Raw genomic sequence first — 15,518 nt, 5'->3', positions numbered from 1 at the left:
CCAAAAGACCTCAGTTTGCTTCCCCAGGACCCACATAAGCCAAATGTACAAAGTGGCGCATGCATTTTCATTTACAGTGGTTGGAGGCCCTGGAGTGCCCCTTCTCTCTCTCTCTCTATCTTTATCTCTCACTCTCATAAATAAATAAATAAATAAATAAATAAATAAATAAATAAGTACCAAATCAAGCTCATGGAGATAAAGTTATACTGCTTGTTTGGCATTCTTCTGAAAGTCGAATCTGACCAGGTATGCTGTGTTCCTGGGTTTCTTTGTTTTTGTTTTGGGATGTTTATTTTTTTATTTTGATTTTATTTGGTTTTGACTATATATGAAAACCCCACAAGGAAATAAATTAGTCAGCTAAAAGAAACTGAGGAAATACCTTTCTGGAAAGCGCATCCTTACAAGAGAACTTACAGCATCGGTTCCTGTGGAATGCATCACGGACAGGCCACTGTCTAGTGTTCCTTCTGTAAGGGTTACCATCACTCACTGGGCTCATCTGTACATGCTAGAATGAAGGGTCCTCGGACAGAGAGAACTACCAAGTTAGCCATTTAGTTGAACTCAACACTTAACTACACACCAAACTCTATTCTGAATGCCTTGCATACCTTATAACATTATTTCTCACAATAATCCAATGAGATCGAATCAATATTGTCTCTGTTTTACAAATGAAGTCCAGAAATGTGGGTCCTGGGGAGTTGAACCTGCGTTCTTAGGCTTCAGGTCCAGAGATGCAAACATGACAACTTCTGCTCTGATGGCTCCCGAGTCACCACATCGGCTGTGGCTAGTCAGTCTCACCCACGGAGGGGGGAGAGGAAGCCAGCGAGTCTGCATGGGTTACCTCCCATCTACAAGGCCTTTAGAGGTACAGAGCACCTTGTACCGCCATATAACCACCATATGAGGGTCTACCAGCCAGCGTGCTATTATTTCATCCTATTTGGTGATGACCTTATTGAGATTCATACAAAGAAGTATAATTGTATATAATACACAGAGATCCATTAAACTTGAATTCAGATAAAAGAATGTTGCTACAGGCTTGAGAGATGACTTAGTTGATAAGGTTCTTGCCTAATGACTTGGGTTTGATTCCCTGTACCCATGTAAGGCCAGCTGCACAAAGTGGCACACATGTCTAAAGTTTGTTTGTAGTGGCAGGAGGTCCTGGCTTTCTCTCTCTCTCTCTCTCTCCCTCGCTCTCTCTCCCTTGCAAATAAACAAATAAATAAAGTATTTTTAAATGTTGTTAATGTAAGCATATTCCAGGCAATATTGGGGAACAACCTTATTAAAAGGCATAACCATCTAGAGAGATAGCTCAGTTGACCGAGTGCTTGCCTAGCATGCACAAAGCCCTGGATCAAATCACAGAACCACATAAACCAAGAGTGCTGGGGATTCCTTGAATTTGAGCACCTACGAAGTAGAGACAGGAAGATAAAAGTTCACCTCATCTTCCACTACATAGCCATTACAGAACACAAGAGGCCTGTATAAAAAGTATGTAAGGGGCTGAAGAGATGGCTTAGTGGTTAGGGAACTTGCCTGTGAAGCCTAAGGACCCAGGTTTGACTCCCCAGGACCCACATAAGCCAGATGCATAAGGTTGTGCATGTGTCTGAAGTTCTTTTGCGCGGCTAGAGGCCCTGGTGTGCCCATTCTCCTCTCTGTCTGTCTGTCTGTCTGTCTGTCTGTCTCTCCCTCCCTCTCTCTGTCTCCAATAAATAAAAATTAAAACTTTTGGGCTGGAGAGATGGCTTAGCGGTTAAGCGCTTGCCTGTGAAGCCTAAGGACCCCGGTTCGAGGCTCGGTTCCCCAGGTCCCACGTTAGCCAGATGCACAAGGGGGTGCACGCGTCTGGAGTTCGTTTGCAGAGGCTGGAAGCCCTGGCGCGCCCATTCTCTCTCTCTCTCTCCCTCTCTCTGTCCTTCTCTCTGTGTCTGTCGCTCTCAAATAAATAAATAAAAAATTTTAATAAAAAAAAAAATTAAAACTTTTGAAAAAAAAGTGAATAAGGGCTGGAGAGATTGCTTAGTACTTAAGGCATTTGCCTGCAAAGGCTAAGAACTCAGGTCCAATTCCCCAGGAAGCCACATAAGCTAGATACGCAAGGTGGTGCGTGTATCTAGAGTTCGTTTGCAGTGGCCGGAGGCCCTAGTGTACCCATTCTCTCTATCTGCCTCTTTCTCTCAAAGAAATTTTTTTTTTAAATCTTTTTTGAAGAGTAAGTAAGTGTGTGAGCATGTGCCATTCCATGGACCACCACCTGCCACTTTGCTCATTCCTTCCACGTTTACCAACACAACATGCCGGTGCTCCGTGTGCATCCACCACTCTGCCACCACCCACACTCACCCCATGCAGCCCTGTGTGTGAGCCTGCACACACCTAACCCACCCTCACACCCTCCTCTTGTTCCCCCGGGCCCACAAACCCCCCCCTCCACTCACCCCTCTCCAGCCTGTGACACTTCAGTGTCTCCTCTGAGTCCAAGGGCACCCTCACACTTTGCATCCCGTTCCTCCACCCACACTGGTACCATGTGGGGGCCTGATGTCCTAGTCAAATAGAATATCTCCAAATGGGGAAGTCTAGACACAAAAATAAGTAACCCCCCCCCCCAAAAAAGGGTGCTGGTTTGACCTTTCCCCCATAGAGTGGGGTATTTTATTATCAAGCTTGTAAGTTGGTTCTCCTGCAGCCTGGCTGGAGGTTTCACTGGTGACGGATCCTGGGATCCTACCCAAAGGTGTGGGGTTGGGAATAGGATTCCAGCCCAAAGGTGTGGAAGAGTGAGCTCTGGTAGGGGCCTGGCTGCTTGCTGTTTGTTTGGTTTGGTTTGGTTTGGTTGTTTGTTTTTTGGTGGGGTGGGGGGAGTTTCGAGGTAGAGTCTTGCTCTAGCCCAGGGTGACCTGGAATTCACTATGTAGTCTCAGGGTAGCCTTGAACTCATAACAACACTCTTACCTTTGCTTCCTGGGTGCTGGGATTAAAGGTGTACACCACCACGCCTGGCTGTTTGGGGTTTTTTTTAAGGATTTTTTGTTTTTGTTTTGTTTTTTGGTGTTTGCTGGCTGGTGGTGGCTTTTCTCTGTGCTTGAATCTGTGAAAGGTAGCCAGCTTCTTCTGACATCAATCGAACTTCCCCTGGATCTGTAAGCTTGAAATAAATCCCTTTCTTCCCTAAACAGTGTCTGGTTGGATATCCGTCCTAGCAAGTGACACTATAATAGGTCCTCACCAAGAATCCCCATTCTTGGGGCTGGAAATATGACTTAGTGGTTAAGGCATTTGCTGGCAAAGCCAAAAGACCCAGGTTCGATTCCCCAGTACCCACATAAAGCCAGATGCACAAGGTGGCAGATGCATCTGGAGTTCGTTTGCAATGGCAGGAAGCCCTTGTATGCTCTCTCCCTCTCTCTGTTAAATAAATAAAAATGTTGAAAAAAAACAACACATGAGAGACATTTGGGACACCATGAAAAGACCAACTTTACAAATATTAAGCACATATGGAGATATAGAAAGACAAAATTAAGATCAGAGAGAAGCCGGGTGTGGTGGCGCACGCCTTTAATCCCAGCACTCGAGAGGCAGAGGTAGGAGGATCGCCAAGAGTTCAAGGCCATCCTGAGACTACATAGTGAATTCCAGGTCAGCCTGAGCCAGAGTGAGACCCTACCTCAAAAAAAAAAAAAAAGATCAGAGAGAAGTTACTGAAATAAAAATGTACAAAGAACTAAAACAAGGAGTTGGTTCTGTGAAAAAAGAAGAAATAAAAATGACCAATAAATATTTTAAAAACTGTTTAACTTCCTTAGCCATCAGAGAAATGCAAATTCAAACTAATGATAGGTTCCTTCTCACCCAGTTGAGAATGGCTGTCACCAAAAGAAAAAAAAAGACAACAAATGTTAGTGAGGATGTAGGTAAGAGGGAAATGTATCTATTGTTGGTGGGAATGCAAGCTGGTGTAACTATTATGAAAATCAGCATGGAGGTTCCTCCAAAGCTAAAAGTAGAACTTGATTATGTCCCAGTGATGCCACTGCCGGGCATATGTCCTAAAGGCTCTACTCTCTACTTCAGAGATACTTGCACAGCCATGTTTAATGCTGCTCCACTCACAACTTCTAGGAAAAGAATCAGCTGAGCTGCACATCAACTGGGGAATGGATTACGAAGATGTGGCAAATATACACAAGGGAGTTCTATTCAGCTGTAAAGAAAAAAGGGGTCATGAAATCTGCAGGAAAATGGATAGAACTGAGAAAGGTCATATTGGGTGAGGTAGAACAGGCTCGGAAACGCAAAGGCTCATGGTCTTTCTCCTATGCAAACCCTTGCTTTGAACTTCTAGTTAGTGTCTACCAGCCAGTGTGTGTACAGACACCAAGGAGCTAGAAAGGGGCCATCGTGGAGGTTTTGGGGGGCATATAATAGAGCACACGAGACATGAAAATAGGAAAGGGGACTCTGGAATGTTGTTGTTTTTTTCTGGACACAACATGACCATTACCCGCTTGGACTCTGTGTGAGTCTATGTGAGTGGACAGATGTGAATGAAATTGAGTGTGTTAATATTTCATTGCAGAGGAGACCCCCACACCTCCCAGTGTAGCTAATGGCAACTGAAAATTGCAGGGTGAGGTGGCATCTTGTCCCTCAGCGGTGTAGCCACTGGTGGGCTGCTCACTCTCCAATAAGTAGCCCGCTGCCCATGATCATGCTGGTGACACTAACTTTAACTCAGTGGGTCAAAGAAAGGCATGAAAGTAGGTTGGGACAACACAGAGGGAAAAAGAAGGATTTTAGTAGGAGAGGGAAGGGATGAAAGTGTCAAAAATAAAACAATATGGGCTAGAGAGATGGCTCAGCAGTTAAGGCTCTTGCCTGCAGAGCCTAACAACTCAAATTCGATTTCCCAGTACCCACATAAAGGCAGATGCTCAAACTAGCACTTGTATCTGGAGTCTGTTTGCAGTAGTTGGATGCCTTGGAGGGCCCATTCTCTCTGTCTCTCTCCTCTCTCTGTCTTTCCCTCTCTCTCTCTCTCTCTCTCTCTCTGTGTGTGTGTGTGTGTGTGTGTGTGTGTGTGTGTGTGTGTGGTGTGGTGTGTGTGTGTCTGTCTGTCTGTCTGTCTGTCTCTTCCCTTGCAAATAAATAAAAATACTTTTTTTTTAAATAAAGCAATAGGGCTGATGGGATTGCTTAGCAGTTAAGGCACTTGCCTGCAAAACCAAAGGATCCAGGTTCGATTCGCCAGGACCCACGTTAAGCCAGATGCACAAGAGGGCCACACACGTCTGGAGTTCATTTGCAGTAGCTGGAGGCCCTGGCACACCCATTTTCTCTCTATCTCTCTCTTACTTCCTCTTTCTCTCTGTCAAATAAATAAATAAGTATAATTCTAAAAAACAATAATAGGGGGCTGTAGAGGTGGCTCAGCAGTTAAGCACTTGCCTGTGAAGCCTAAGAACCCTGGTTCAAGGCTCAATTCCCCAGGACCCACTTTAACCAGATGCACAAGGGAGCGCATGCGTCTGGAGTTCATTTGCAGTGGCTGGAGGCCCTGGCATGCCCATTATCTCTCTTTCTCCCTCTATCTGTCACTCTCAAATAAATAAAAATTTTAAAATAATAATAATAAAGCCAGCCGTGGTAGTGCACTCCTTTATAATCCCAGCACTAGGGAGGCAGAGATAGGAGAATCGTTAGGAGTTCAAGGCCACCCTGAGACTACATAGTGAATTCCAGGTCAGCATGGACTAGAGTGAGACCCTACCTCGAAAAAATCCAAAAACAAATAAAGTAAATTAAAGAAAGCCATAATAAAATAAACGGCATTTGCTTTCTACCTGGAACTCAGGTTTTCAGCGTTCCTATACTGAAACTTGCTTGCTGATTATTAGCACTTAAATTTAGAGACCCGGGAGATGGCGCAAAGGATAAAGCACTTGTAGCACAAGCATCAGGACGTGAGTTTGAACCCCAAACCAAGATGAGTCTGGGCCCCGTATCAGCGTTCTACAATGCCTGCACGCGTACAGGGCGACGGCGGAGGCAAGAGAGGCCACTGGCAATGGCAGGTCAGCTAACCTGGTGAGCCGTGCAGAGCAGGGGGAGATGCCATCCCACACCAGGCGGCAGGTAAGGACGGGCAACCGAAGGCTGTCCACACAACGTGTGCAGCTGCGTTCTCACCACACACACACACACACACACACACACACACACACACACACACAAATAAAGACTCAACTTTGGGAGACACTAAAAAATCTTTCTTGGGGGACGATGGGGACGTGGAGGCGAGAGATCGGTGCTGCGTAAGACGTGGGGCGCCGCGGTCGTCTGGAGCCCTCCGCCCTCTGATACAACGGCTTGTGCGCAGCGCTGGTGCCGCGCGTTTGCGGGCCTTTGGGCTTAGCCAATCTGTTCACCCACCTTCCCTGAATCCCCCACCCACGCCCCACGTTTCTGTCTCACCTGCCAGGGCTGGAAGCGCTGAGGGTCTGCGCACGCCCCGTCCCCGCGCTCACAGGCGATCAGGTCCTGCAGGGCATGGGCGATGCTGTGGACAGCTGTGTACGCAGCATCGATTTTACTCACTTCCTGGAAAGGAAACTCCCGCTCTCTCAGACTCTCATTCCCTGAGCAGAACTTGACACCCCCCGTCACTGTGCTGTTTCTGTGGGGCCACGTGCACCCAAAGGTGGACTCCCAGAAGCTCTCTATGAACATGTCCTCTGGGTTTCGGCTGGGGCGCAGTTGAGCGAGGTACTCAGGGAACCCACGTGCCTGGCTGCTGTGATATAAGAGGCCAAATGAGCCTTGCAGGACCTGGGAGACGCCTGGAATGGTCAGGGCAAGAGCCATGTGCAGCGCACCCTTGCTGACCCACACCTGACCTGCGACACGGACGTTCAGTAAACCATACAGGATGCGCCGGAAATTCAAGTTGCTCAGGAAAACCAGAACCACCTTAGCGGTGCATCTCAGCATCTTTTGAACAATAGCTTCAGTCTTCTCCGAAGACTCCTGGGAAGGAACCTGGAGGTGGAACTCAATGCAGACACCAGCCTGGCTCAGCTCCTGGGAGATCAGGGAGCTGGCCTGCTGCCCAAAGTCGTCATCCTGGGACAGAATGCCCACCCAGGACCACTGAAAGCGCAGCACCAGCTGGGTCAGCGCGTGGGAGGACGTGAGGTCACTAGCCAGGGTCCGAAGGAAGGACGGGAACTGGGTCTTGTCGCTGAGGCTGGGCAGCGTGGATGAGTAACTGACCTGCAAGGGAAGTCAGTAGGAGTGGGGGTCAAAATCACAGCTCAGGGACAGTTGATGGGTGGGCTTACATAGGAGAAATCGAAGACAGCAACATAAAGCAATGAGCTGGGCGTGGAGGTGCACGCCTTTAATCTCAGCCCTCAAGTGGGAGGTTTAACGTGAGTTTGAGGCCAGCCTTAGACTACATAGTGCATTTCAGGTCAGCCTGGGTTAGTGTGAGACCCTACCTCAAAAAACCAAAAGGGGGCTGGAGAGATGGCTTAGCAGTTAAGCGCTTGCCTGTGAAGCCTAAGGACCCCGGTTCGAGGCTCGGTTCCCCAGGTCCCATGTTAGCCAGATGCACAAGGGGGCGCACGCGTCTGGAGTTCATTTGCAGAGGCTGGAAGCCCTAGCGTGCCCATTCTGTCTCTCCCTCTGTCTGTCTTTCTCTCTGTGTCTGTCACTCTCAAATAAATTTTTTAAAAAAGGGGGGAATTTTTTTATTTCTAAGCTGACCATGATGTGCATGCCTTTAATCCAAGCACTTGAGAGGCAGAGGTAGAAGGATCACTTTGAGTTCGAGGGTACCCTGAGACTACATAGTGAATTCCAGATCAGCCTGGGTAGAGTGAGATCCTACCACAAAAAGGGGGGGGGGGACTGAGGTGTAGCTCAGTTGCCTGGCATGCATGCAGGGGGTCCTGGGTTTGATCTTCAAGCACTGTATAAACCAGACATAGTACCTTTGGTTTGTAATCCCAGAAATTGGGAGGCAGATGTAGGAGACATGAGTTCAAGGTCACCCTCAGAATCAAAGAAAATTCAACATCACCTTGGGCTATGTGAGTCTCTCTCTCTCTCTCTCTCTCTCTCTCTCTCTCTCTTTCTCTCTCTCTCTTCCTCCCTCCCTCCCTCCAAAAAAAAAAGTAAATTTCTATGAAAGCTTTTGAATATGATGCCCAGAGAAGGGTGGGTGTTCCACTCAGGTGCCATGCCCTGTCTGACTAGTTCAGCCCACACGGCCACTTTTCTTCTCTCACCACCCCTCCTCTGCCCCTCACAGTTTTCTGTCTCTGCGCCTCAGCCTGGCTGGTCTGACTCTCTGGTCTGCGCAGAGCTGCTGGGCTGTTCCTCGAGGGTGGTGACAAGGAAGACAGGCCACCTCCTGTCACCTGGTCACTCTGTGGTCTTTGTGGTGTGACAGACGAGAATTCTCACTTCCTTTGTCAAGGAAGAGACTACACCACGTGCCCAAAGCAGAGAAGCGCACCTCCGGGTGTGGCCATCAGGGCTCTGCGTCTGCGTTCGCCTTTGGTCCCCTGGGGCTGTTATGCAGACCGGAGCTGCTCGGTCTGGGGGTCTGGAATGGATGAGGCCCTGACTCCTTATCTCAGTGCAATCCCTTCTCCTGCCACCAGAGGGCAGTACTTAAATGGGTATGATAAGTTAATACTATGTTAACATATTTAACATAATGGGTGCTGGCAGTGGCCCAGATTCTGAGGAGTGAGGCTGACTCAGTCTCACACAAGTAATGCTTCTAGATTTTGCATAAAAATACAGGATACCAAGTTAAGTTTGCATTCCAGATAAACTGATAATTTAGTATAAGGTCATCCCACAGAACACACATTATTTTTTAAAATTTTTTTTCTGTTTTATTTATTTATTTGAGAGGGACAGAGAGAGAGAGAGAATGAGGTCAACAGAGAGAGCGAATGGGCACCCCAGGGCCTCCAGCCACTGCAAACGAACTCCAGACGCATGTGCCCCCTTGTGCATCTGGCTAACGTGGGTCCTGGGGAATCAAGCCTCGAACCCGGGTCCTTAGGCTTCACAGGCAAGCATTTGACCGCTAAGCCATCTCTCCAGCCCAGAACACACATCATTATTCATTGACAACAAATAACATTCTGGTTTATATAATAGGACAAACTTATTCTAAAAATAAACAGAGCATTCTCTCTATCTATCTCTAATAAATAAATATAAATAAAAATATTTTTTAAAAAATGGAGTCAAGTGCTGCAATTTGCAACAGTAGCCATGTACTATGAAGACATCCTCAGTAAAAGGAGCAAGTACAAATGTCTACATACTGTGTAACTACATTTATATGAAATGCCCTGAAAAGGCAACCTCAAAGAGGTAGAAAGAAAATCAATGCTTACCTCTGGGTAAAAATGATGAGAAATGGGGCTGAAGAGATGGCTCAGCAGTAAGGACCCAGGTTCAAATCTCATGTAAGCCATATGCACACAGTGAAACACACACCTGGAGTTTGCAGTGGCTGAGGCCCCCCCCCCTCCATACCCACACACGCACCTTTTTTCTCTCAAATAAATAAATAAAATATTTTAAAAGTTAAAAAAAATCCAGGTCAGCCTGGACTACAGCAAGACCCTACCTTCTACCTTGAAAAAAAATAAACCAGAATGACAGGAAATGGGATCCAGTAGGCTTGGGGGTATCCTCTTGCAGGAAGACAAAAGTCGTCTCAGATTAACTCTGGTGGTGTGTGCACAACCCTGATCAGTCTAAGAGAAACTGAATTATTCACTTTCACTAAGCGGATTGCATTCTATGCTGAAATACGAGCTCAGTGTTCACTTCAGCAGCAGCTATACTAAAATTGAAAATAAAATATGAGTTGATGCCAGGCACGGTGGCGCACGCCTTTAATCCCAGCACTCAGAAGGTAGAGGTAGGAGGATTGCCATGAGTTCAAGGTCACCCTGAGACTACATAGTGAATCCCATATCAGCCTGGGCTAGAGCAAAACCCTACCTCAAAAAACAAAGGAAGAAAAAAAAAAATGTGAGCTGAAGAGGAAAGATGGCTGCCACACCTGGCCACCAAGCGAGTGTGATGCTGAGGGCCTGGCGTTCAGGGAACACGGACAGCAGGGAAGAAAAGCAGACGGCATGAGCCAGGCGCCTCGGGGAGCTTGGACTTACCAGTGATTGTCCTCTAACCCCATTTCCTCGTCACTGCAGAGGATTAGATGCCTCTAACAACAAGGTTGTGTGTTGCACACAGAGTGTTAGCAGAAAATCTGGCACTGCAGCAGAGCTGAATAACATGGCAATTATCACCATCGATTCCATCGCGATCACTGCTGTCCACGGAGGGACAGGGCTCTCAACAACTCACCTGGGGAAACTTGTACAGCCCCAGAAGCCTGGCCATGGACACAGACAGGGCTGACCGCGTGTCCCCGACCATGGCAGCCCGAGGAGGACCAGGATGACACGAGTAGTTGGGGAGGGGCTCCTCCTGCCCCGTGAGAAAGCCCATCGTCTCACGCAGGGCGCCGCGCACCGAGTCCCCAGAGTTGCGGATGGAGAAGCCCAGCGTCAGGTTGGGCAGCAGCTGGGGGCTCCTATTGATCTCCTCCACGGCAAAGACGAAACTCTGGGCCACCCGGTAGCCCCACGGAGAAACGCTGCAGGGAAGAGAAGCTCACGTGTGTCACTTGTTATGCAGTGAGTGGAACAGAAATGAACACAAAGAGAAGATAACATATACATCCCCGCAAGCACTCATACAGAGATGTGCTTAGCAACATCGTTCAGAATAGTCAAAGGGGAGCCATGGGCAATGGGGAGATGTTGGGTATAGTAAACAGCTTCAGGTACACAGAAGAGATAACCTGCAAGATTTATCACACAGCATTGCGTTTATAACTAATAACAATTAATGTACTTTGCAAAGTTGCTGACAGAGTAGATTTTAGATGTTCACATAACCAAAACAATGGTAAGTATGGGACTGGAAAGCTGGCTCAGCAGTTAAGGCACTTGCCTGCAAAACCTAACAACCTGGGTTCAATTCCCCAGTACCCACATAAACCCAGATGCACAAAGGTGCATGCATGTGAAGTACCTGTCCACTAGCTAAAGGTCCTAGTGTGCCTATATTATCATTCCCCCCCTCTCTGCTCCCTCTCTCTCTCTCTCTCTCTTTCTCCTAATAAATAAATAAAATATTTTTAAATGATAATGTGAAATTATCACATTATGTGAAATGGGTCTACAGAGATGGCTCAGCAGATAAGACAGTTTCCCAAATAACTATGAGGGTCTGGGAAGGTCTGTTTTGCCTGGAGTTGGATTGCGCAGTACCCACATAAAAGCTGAGTGTGGCGACACACACATGTAATGCTAGTCCTGTGGATAGCAGAGACAAGAGATTTTCCTAGAGTTTGCTAATCAGCCAGTCTGACCAAAAATAGCAGCTCTGGGTTCAATGAGAGACTCCATCTCAGAGAAACACAGAGACAAGCAATAGAGGAGACCCAGAATTCCCTGAACTACACACCGTGAAGAGACTTGTTTTACCCTGAGTTTAATTGACCAACATTCACCTAAAAAGATGGCTGTGGCCACACACACACCTGTAACCCCAGTCAAACAATCTCTAGATGCATGCACCACCTAGTGCATCTGGCTTTACACAGATACTAGGGAATCGAACCTGAGCCATTAGGATTTGCAGGAAAGCACTTTAACTGCTGAGCCATCTCTCCAGCTCTGCTTTTTTAAGACAAGATCTTAGCCAGACTTGGTGGTTTACACCTTTAACCCCAGTATTTGGGAAGCTGAGGCAGGAGGATCACCATGAGTTCAAGGCCAGCTTGGGATACAGAGTAAGTTCTAGGTCAGGATGGGCTACAGTGAGGCCCTACCTCAAAAAACAAACAGAGCCAGGTGTTGTGGTGCATGCCTTTAATCCCAGGACTTGGGAGGCAGAGGTAGGAGGATCACCATGAGTTCAAGGCTAACCTGAGATTACTTAGTAAATTCCAGGTCAGCCTGGACTACAGTGAAACCCTACCTTGAAAAAACAAGAAAAAAAATATATATGTACAGGGTTATACTACATAGCACAATCTGATGTAGAATGCACAATCATCCTGCCTCAGCCTCCTGAGTACCTGAATTACAGTCATGCACACCCCTTGGAAAGGGTTTTGTTTTTTGTTTTTTGTTTTTTTTACAAATTTAAACACACTCATTTTAAAAAGAGTAAACAAGCCAGGCATGGTGGCACACACCTTTAATCCCAGGACTTTGGAGGCTGAGGTAGGAGGATTGCTGTGAGTTCCAGGTCAGCCTGAGACCACAGAGTAAATTCCAGGTCACTGGTCAGTCTGAACTACAGCAAGACCCTAACTCAAAAATCCAAAATAAGGGTTCGATTCTCCAGGTCCCATGTAAGCTAGTTGCACAAGGTAGCACATGCATCTGGAGTTCGTTTGCAGTGGCTAGTGGCCTTAGCACACCCATTCTCTCTATCTAATAAATAAATAAAAATTAATTTTTTAAACAACAACAACCCCACACACACAAAACCAAACCAAAACCAAGTAAATAAAAAACCCAAAATAATGGCAACAACAAGCAAGCCCAGTGTGGCGGACATGCCTTCACTGCCAGCACTCAGTAAACTCACATAGAACTGCCATGAACTGAAGGCCAGCAGAGAACTACATAGTTAATACCAGGTCAGCCTGGGCTACCTCAAGAAAAAAAAAAAAAAAAAAAAAAGCAGGGATAGAGAGCTGGCATGGGTCAGAAGTTAAAAGTACGATCCTGGGGCTGGTGAGATGGCTTAGCATTAAGGCACTTGCCTGCAAAGCCCAAGAATGTTTGCTCAGATCTCCAGGTCTCAAGTAGCCAGACTCAGAAGTGATGCAAGCATTCAATGCCGCAGATGCGCACAAGGAGGTGCGCTGGTCAGGCTTGTTCACCGCGGCTGAAAGGCCCTATCGTGCCATTCTCTTTCTCTCTGTTCCTCTCTCTCTCAAAAATAAAATTTAAAAATATTCTTTTAAGTACAATCCTGTACAAACATGAAGTCCTGAGGAGGCTGGAGAAACCACTCAAGTTTGAGGCCGAGGACCCACATCAACATCTGTTTGGTCATTCGCATCCATAACCCAGGTCCACTGGGGAGCAAAGAACAGAGAGTTCCTGGTCTTGTGGATGGCAAGCTCTGGGATTAGCAAGAGACTTCAGTTCAAATAAAAATGGGCCGATGGGATGGAAAGATTGCTTAGTGGTTAAGGTGCTTGCCTGTGAAGGCTAAGGACCCATGTTCAACTCCCCAGATCCCAAGTAAGCCAGATGCACAAGGTGATGCATGGGTAAGGTCGCATATGTGCACAAGAGGGTGCATGTGTCTAGAGTTCGATTGCAGTGGCTGGAAGCCCTGGAGCGCCAATTCTCTCTCTCTCGCTCTCACTCTCTCTCATTAAAAAACAAATCCATCTAGCAGGACACCAGAAGTCCTACTCCAACCAAAGCAAGCAAGCACACTCAGCTGCACATGAGTTTCTGTGCCACGTGGCACATGCATATGCATACACCAAACACACCACATACACTCGCATGGAAGCAAAGTAACCAAAAGGACTGCATTGGGACCTTCTGGATTCAAAGACACATTGGTAAACCCTGAACCAAAAAAATGAGCAAAGAGAGGCCTGAAGACATGGCTCAGCAGTTAAGGCATTTGCCTGCAAAGCCTAAAATCCAGGGTTCAATTCCCCAACACCCATATAAAGCCAGGTACACAAGGTGACACATGCATCTGGAGTTAGTTTTCAGTGGCTGGAGGCCCTGGCATGCCAATTCTCTCTCTTTCTCTCTCTGTCTCTCTCAAATAAACAACTAATAAAAAATGTTTTAAATGAGCAAAGAGATACAGAGGGAGGGGCACCAGGGGTCCAATGAAGATGGTTGATGAAGACGATGACCAATGAAGAGGTTTGTTAATTATACATGTATTCATCCAGCAAACACATACACCTAGCCCCTATTCTAAGCGCCCAAGATAAACAACATCAGCCATCCATCCCAACCTAGCATGAACAAGAATAGAGAACAGATGTGCTATAAAAAGGACAGTAATGGAGTCACAGCGATGGGACAGACAGATGATGCTGGTCCTCAGCTGAGTGTCTCACAAGCAAGCCCCTGATGGGCTCCCAAATGTACCTTTAGTCTTCAAGCCTTCCCAACCCACACCCAACACTTACCGTAAAAGTGGTAGCCCAGCCGGAGGGGTTGTGAAATCAAACAGGGTACCGTTATAGAGCAAGATGGAGAAGCTGCCCCCGATCACCACATCCCCAGCACGCTCAAAGCGAGGGCTCTTCCCTGGCAACGGGCAGCCTAGTGGTCCAGACAGGGCCACCCCAGAGACACAGCCCATGAGAGAAGCAAGCAGGGCGCACAGGCACATGCCTGCCGGGAGCTGGACAAACAGTGACATGACAGCCCCATGCTGGGCAGTTCCTAGCCGTGACAGCAGCTTTTATCTGGAGCTCGCCCCCGATGAATGACCTGGGACTGGGACTCCAGGCCTGCAGGCTATGAGGAGAATGGGGTCATAGTCTGGAGATGGGTCGCCATCAAATCCCAGGACCATTAAAAGTTTCATTTTCCTTCTCCCTAGGTTTCTCACCTCCCTCTATCCAGTGTCATCAGGTCTGGGCAACAACTTGAAGACTACGGGGAGGAAGACAATAGGTTATTATGCCTGCCTCCAGAGAGACAAGAAAGCCAGGACCAGCTGTATTCAGGGTGCCCAGGGCACTGTTTTACAGACAGGTCCCAGGGGGGCATAAGAGGCACAGAGGCCTTGATCCGCCGCGCCTCTCCCGACAGCATGCAGTGGAGCTGCAGGTGGTCCGGGACCAGCCCTCCCGCGTGACCCAGGGTGCAAAGGGCCTCAGGCAGGACAGGGCATCTTCAGCTGCAGCAGGCAGCCCAGGCTGAGCTGATGCCTCTCGGCGGTCAGGGAGGCTGGGTCCCGGCAGGGGCAGGAAGCTGGCATGTGAACGAGTCCCCAGCACGGAGCAGCACAGTTATTGGTCACCCCTCATGAGACACGGCAGCGGCCGAAGAGGACATTCAATGTCCTCAGCCATCAAGACAAGCAAGCTTTTTGCTTTTGCTTTTCCATATTTTTTAATTTTTTTATTTTTTTTGTTTATTATTTTTATTTATTTATTTATTTGAGAGTTACAGACAGAGAGAGAAAGAGGCAGAGAGAGAGAGAGAATGGGCGCGCCAGGGCCTCCAGCCACTGCAGACGAACTACAGATGCATGCGCCCCCTTGTGCATCTGGCTAACGTGGGACCTGGGGAATCAAGCCTCAAACCGGGGTCCCTAAGCTTCACAGGCAAGCGCTTAACCACTAAGCCATCTCTCCAGCCCTTGCTTTT

At 47.6% G+C, this 15,518-nt stretch overlaps 1 protein-coding gene across 1 annotated transcript; it reads right to left on the bottom strand.

The window, feature by feature from the left end:
- Positions 1–6,444: 6,444 nt before the first annotated feature.
- LOC123454584 (extracellular calcium-sensing receptor-like) lies at positions 6,445–14,532 on the bottom strand. The gene is made up of 3 exons (XM_045133279.1): positions 14,327–14,532; positions 10,438–10,729; positions 6,445–7,305 (listed from the first exon to the last, which is right to left on the bottom strand). The coding sequence occupies exons 1-3, from the start codon at positions 14,530–14,532 to the stop codon at positions 6,445–6,447; spliced, it is 1,359 nt and encodes a 452-aa protein (XP_044989214.1).
- Between the last annotated feature and the right edge of the window lie 986 nt (positions 14,533–15,518).

The sequence above is a fragment of the Jaculus jaculus genome, chromosome 14, assembly GCF_020740685.1.
Source record: "Jaculus jaculus isolate mJacJac1 chromosome 14, mJacJac1.mat.Y.cur, whole genome shotgun sequence".
Classification (NCBI taxonomy): Eukaryota; Metazoa; Chordata; class Mammalia; order Rodentia; family Dipodidae; genus Jaculus; species Jaculus jaculus.
This window is presented reverse-complemented; position numbering and strand designations above follow the sequence as displayed.